Source organism: Ziziphus jujuba, chromosome 8, assembly GCF_031755915.1.
Source record: "Ziziphus jujuba cultivar Dongzao chromosome 8, ASM3175591v1".
NCBI classification, from domain to species: Eukaryota; Viridiplantae; Streptophyta; class Magnoliopsida; order Rosales; family Rhamnaceae; genus Ziziphus; species Ziziphus jujuba.
The window spans coordinates 11,636,428-11,642,434 of record NC_083386.1 but is presented as its reverse complement, the minus strand read 5'-3'; the positions used below and the strand labels follow the sequence as shown (position 1 = coordinate 11,642,434).

Here is a 6,007-nt window from a genome sequence, read left to right as displayed (position 1 = left end):
GACCAAGAAATGAAATGGCTTCAAGTAGCTTTTTATTTGGTTGAAAACTACTGAACTGAAAGCTTTGAGCGCACTTAAATTTTGCAGATAAAGTGGTCAAAAAGTGTCTGGTGCAAAATAAAAGTAAAATTGAAAAAGTAATAATCTTGATTAATTCCACCACACACGTGATTCTCGGGATAGGAGTAGGGACGAAAATTAATTAGAAAATCACTGATCAAATAGGAATCGAACCTTCCTCTCTCTCTCTTTCCAAGTAAAATCATGTTGACATTTAATAATATCAACAAAAATTTAATTTGTCTACTTTTAATGTTCCACATAAGTTTTTCCTCGACTTGGATATTCTTCCATACTTTCCAAGCTTATAAATAAGATGTCCATTACAGCAATTAGCAAACAACAAACACATGAATTATATCCCATCTTCATCAATGGCTATTTCTTGGCTCTTCCTCTTCACTCTCATTTCCACTCTGCTCGCCATGGCTCATTCCTCATCTGCTGATCAACATCATGACCGAAAGGCAATATATTTATCCACAATATTTAATTAAATTAATTATTTTTCTTCTTATCAGTTGAATCTTATCTCTCATATAGGCTTTTGCAGGCATTATATATAAATTATCTACCGGGGCCGTATTTAGCATTTAACATTATATATTATTGTTAATAAGAAGAGTAGTTCTTTTAAAATCCAAATTCCCAACGACTCTCTGACCCTCTCTTCCTCTCTCTTCTATATGTCTCCTATTATCACCATCGACAACTATTACTCGCACGCCGATTGCTGCTATTTTCAGCTTGCCAATTGGTTTCTTCTTTTATTGGTGGTTCAAGTCTTCTCCAAATTCTGTTTCTCTCTTTATAATTGGTTTGTTTGGCTTTATGCTTTTTTGGTTCATTGGTTTCTCTTTTACCCTCTCTCCCCGCTTTTATATTTCCGTTGCTTATATTTGTTCGGCTTGGAGGACAGCTGGATAGAAACTAAGAAATTGGAACCATGTAAAAGTCATTGGACTTAAAATTTTAATAAGCACATTATGATAATTTAAAATTTACGGAAGTAGATAAAATTCTTTCATCCAGTTCTTCTTTAATAAAAACAGTATAAATTATGAAAATGACCTAATAACTTATATATATATATATATATAGAGGGTGATTTCATGATTAGGACTGTCTGTATACGGATCAAGAAAAAATTTGACATTAATTAAAAAAAATGTAAAAAGTATCGGTTTTTTTCTGTATGTGTGAGAGAAAAGCTGATGTTTTTTAGAATTTTTTTCTTTTTAAAAAAAAGCATCGGCTTTTCTCTTGCCCGTATGTAGACGGTATGTAGACAGTTTTGACCATAAAAAGACTATATATATGTAAGTTTCTTTGGAATTGATTAACATACAGACAAGCTTAATTAATTCATTATTAAATTTCTTGTATGGAATTGTGAATGCAGGTTTATATTGTGTACATGGGTGACAAGCCAAAAGAAGAAGTTTCCACATCTCCTCTTCACCTAAATATGCTGGAAAAGGTCGTAAGCAGGTTGTACTTTAACATCAATTAAAACTTATACAATATTATCCGCACGAGTGTCAATTTCTATTTTTTGTTTTTGTGATGACTGTACTTATGTAGTTGGTGCATTCTTTATCGGCTATACTAATCATACAAATTTTGATATTAAAATGTATTAGAGATAATTGTCAATTCACAATAAAATTAAGACTGTCGAAATTGTTAAAGTATCCAAGTACTCCTACAAGACAATATTTAACCTTCTTTTTCATTTTTTTATTTTTTCTCCATGTGTACACATAATTCAGCAATGATATTGTCCCAGCTGAATCTCTCCTCCGTAGCTATAAAAGGAGTTTCAATGGTTTTGCTGCCAAGCTCACAAAGGAAGAAGCAGATAAAATAGCTGGTGGGTGAACTTGATCTTTCCTAAAAATATCATTATGCATTTATATTAGAATTAATCATTTTTCTTTTTTCTTTTCTTTTCTTTTTTTATTGCGATTGATTTTAGAACTGTGAATTTTACATAGGAATGAAGGGTGTGGTGTCAGTATTCCAAAGTCGAAAATTAAAGCTTCATACAACAAAGTCATGGGATTTCATTGGATTCCCACAGCAAGTTAAGAGAACCAAAATGGAAAGCGACGTCATCATAGGAGTGATTGACACTGGAATTTGGCCAGAATCTGCTAGTTTTGATGACAAAGGATTCGGTCCACCACCTGCCAAATGGAAGGGAACTTGCCAAGCCTCGTCCAACTTTACTTGTAACAAGTACGTAAACATGTTAAGGGAAAAAATAAAAAAATAAAAAAATAAAAATCCAGGTTAATACCATGCATACTCCACTTTTATTTTCAATTATAAAGTCTGAAAAATAAACCAAATTATATATATATATATATATATATGTATATGTATAGGAGAACATGAATTATGAAGTCAAGATATATATCCCGGCTTTAATAAAATGAATACATATCCCACTATATGTAGTTTATTCATGCAACCCTATATGGTGGAACATATATACATATTTTATTAAAATTGAAAATATCCTCAACATTTAAAAGGATAAACGATTTAGTGTCCATTATTGATTAACAATTAATTTGTTTAAACATATCAATTTTAGTTTGCTTATATGCTTTAACTAAACGATATATAATACAGCAAAATTATCGGAGCAAAGTACTACAAAGCCAATAAACAATTTTCAGAAACCGATATACAATCACCAAGAGATTCAGATGGCCATGGGACACACACAGCATCTACAGCAGCCGGAGGCATAGTGAACAAAGCAAGTGAATTGGGATTCGGGTTTGGGACAGCAAGAGGAGGAGTTCCATCAGCTCGTATTGCTGTCTATAAAGTAAGCTGGTCTGACGGCATTAATGATGCTGACATTCTTGCAGCGTACGATGATTTAATTGCTGACGGCGTCGATATAGTCTCGGCTTCTATTGGACCATCGTCGCCTGAAGACTATTTCATGGATGGATTGGCAATTGGATCCTTTCATGCTATGAGAAAAGGAATATTGACCTCTACCGCTGCTGGTAATGAAGGTCCAAACCCTGCCACTCTCTCAGGCTTCGCACCTTGGCTTCTTTCTGTTGCTGCTTCCACTATTAATCGAAAGTTTTTGACCAAGGTTCGGTTGGGTAACAACAAGATTTTTGGGGTACTTACCAAACTAATATATATATATATATTTCTCCTAAGCAATCTATAGCTGGGAATTAATTAGTGTTCAAAATATATCACACTCATTTGAATTTAGCAAGCATATATGAACTGTACTTGTGCAAGATATGAAACTAATATTTGTTGTCTTTTTACTAACCATGTATAGGGTATTCATATAAACCCATTTGACCTCAAGAATAAAACATTTCCCTTAATATATGGTTTAGACGCACCAAACAGCGAAGACGATGTTAGTGGGGCTTATTCCAGGTAATAACAAGTTCACAAAGATTGCAGTTAATCATTATTAGTATTTAATTATCTTTAGTAATAAATATGGTTAACTAAATGTTCATGAAATTTATTTATCAAATGATGCAATATAATTATTTATTTAAAATTTTATTTTTAATTTAAAAATATCAATTAATAATATTTTAACACGTATCATTTAATAAATATTTTAATATCTATAGCATTAGTTTATCTCTGATAATTATGGGTGGATTTCATACTATAGATCCCACGTATAGCCTAGTTTAGTTTCCCCCTATGGCTTCTTTAGTTTAATAATTGGTTGGGTGGATTTCATATGTGGGTAGCACGTGGATTGCATATTTTTTATATGCAGGAACTTTCCTTCTAATTATATCAAATTTATATTAAATCTCTGCATAATTTTTTTGATAATGAGATGACCCACACCCACATGCTAGGCACATAATCCAATTAACTGAAAAGTCGCACGGATCATAATTGAGACTATGAAATCATATTTGAATATGCAGATTTTGCCGCAAAGACTCGTTGGACAAAAAATTGGTGAAGGGTAAAATTGTTTACTGCGATAGCAATTTAGATGAAACAGGACCCTTTTTGGCTGGTGCAGCTGGTTTTATAGGTAAAGGCAGAGTTTTTGGAGAAGCAAGTTTCAATATGCCTTTGCCTGGAACTTACCTTAATCATAACGAAGCTAGTGAAGTTTACAAGTATCTTGTAACCAGCAGGTATAATATTAAAATTGGTTAATTAATATAAAATTTAAACCAATAATTACAAAAATAAAAATAAAAAATTCTAATTATATCCTTACTGTTTCTTAATTTGTAAAATAATGCAGCAAGCCTGTTGCAACCATATATAGAAGTGAGGAGGTTACTGATACACAGTCCCCTTACGTACCCTTTTTTTCATCAAGAGGTCCAAATCCAATCACTCCCAATCTTCTCAAAGTATGTTCTTAGAATATTGTTACTAAGATTTTTGCTTACCAAGTTACCAAATGTATGTTTAAGTATTTGCCTGATCCATTTTAAGAAAATTAATTAATCTCCTCTCCAAACCTCGTTTATATGTTCCTATAGCCAGATATAGCGGCCCCAGGATCTCAAATTCTAGCAGCGTGGTCTCCAATGGCTCCAATTACAGAATTAGGTGTTAAAGGATTGGGGTATAATATAGAGTCAGGAACATCAATGGCTTGCCCACATGCTACCGCTGCAGCTGCATATGTCAAGTCATTCCATCCTACATGGTCCCCTGCTGCTATCAGATCCTCCCTCATCACTACTGGTAGGTTTCTTGATATATAGTTAGAAAGTTTTTTTATATACCACACATGGTGAAAATGAAGTTACTGTTTATAGGATATACTCTTTACTGATGGCTAACCAAATAATATTTCACAAATTTTATATATATTTTTTTCAGCTAAGCCCATGAGTTCCAAGATCAACCCTGAAGCCGAATTTGCATATGGTGCTGGCCTGATAACCCTGTCAAGGCTCCTTATCCTGGTTTGGTTTATGATGCTGATGAGCTTGACTATGTAAAGTTTTTGTGTGGAGAAGGCTACAGTAATGACGAAATTTTGCAGTCCATAACAGGGAATGATAAACTCAAGTGTTCCAAAGGGAGTAGTAGATCAGCCACTGACCTAAATTATCCTTCCTTTGCTCTTTCAACCTTACCTTCACAATCAATCACTCATGTATTTCATAGGACAGTTACAAATGTTGGATCAGCAAATTCCAAATATAAAGCTAAAGTGGTTGCCCCGCAAGGAATAAATGTAATCGTGAGCCCTAGCGTTTTATCTTTCACATCTATTGGGCAAAAGCTATCGTTTTCCGTCGAGCTGAAAGGGAAAATAGATGGAATAATTGCCTCTGCTTCTTTGGTGTGGGATGATGGCACTTTCCAAGCGAGAAGCCCCATCGTTGTCTATATTGCTCCGTGAATTGGTGTTGATGATGCATATATGTATGAGAGAACTGGTTGCAACATAATAGGTTGTCTATGTTGCACCATGAGCTGAAGGGATATTATGTACAATTTGCTCTCGTTCTAGAGTAAATTGAGCTATGTTCTCGTTTATAATAATAAAATTATATGCTATGGCAGGAATATAATGATAGTTTGTTTCTTTTTCGTGTGTGTGTATATATATATATATATATATTAGAGGCAGAAACGATTTTTTTTCATTTTTTTTGTCTTTTTAAATAAGTGGCTGAAATTTGTTCTATTAAATTTGCCCCGTGGATGGTACCATAGTCTCGGTGGAAATCGATTGGTGGGCCTACAAGCGCGCATGCTATCTATTAGTGCTGTAGGGGTTAAATCAAATCACTCTTTGCATGGGTCGGACTTCCACAATATCACCAATTGTTGCTACTGCAGCAATGCACAATATTGCACTACTGTACGTCCCAAAAAAAAAAAAAAAAAAAACAAAACAAAAACAAAAACTGTTGCACCACTGGTAAGATGGTGATTGTAGGGGTGT

General features: G+C 33.7%; 1 protein-coding gene across 1 annotated transcript; it reads left to right on the top strand.

Annotated features, from left to right (window-relative positions):
• Positions 1–377: 377 nt before the first annotated feature.
• Positions 378–5,645, top strand: LOC107413464 (cucumisin). The gene is given in 11 exon segments (XM_048469490.2): positions 378–527; positions 1,463–1,551; positions 1,833–1,933; positions 2,058–2,301; positions 2,701–3,214; positions 3,386–3,489; positions 4,008–4,226; positions 4,340–4,451; positions 4,584–4,791; positions 4,930–4,989; positions 4,992–5,645. Coding segments are annotated over 11 exon segments (2,235 nt in total). The 5' UTR covers positions 378–410; the 3' UTR covers positions 5,459–5,645.
• Positions 5,646–6,007: the final 362 nt, after the last annotated feature.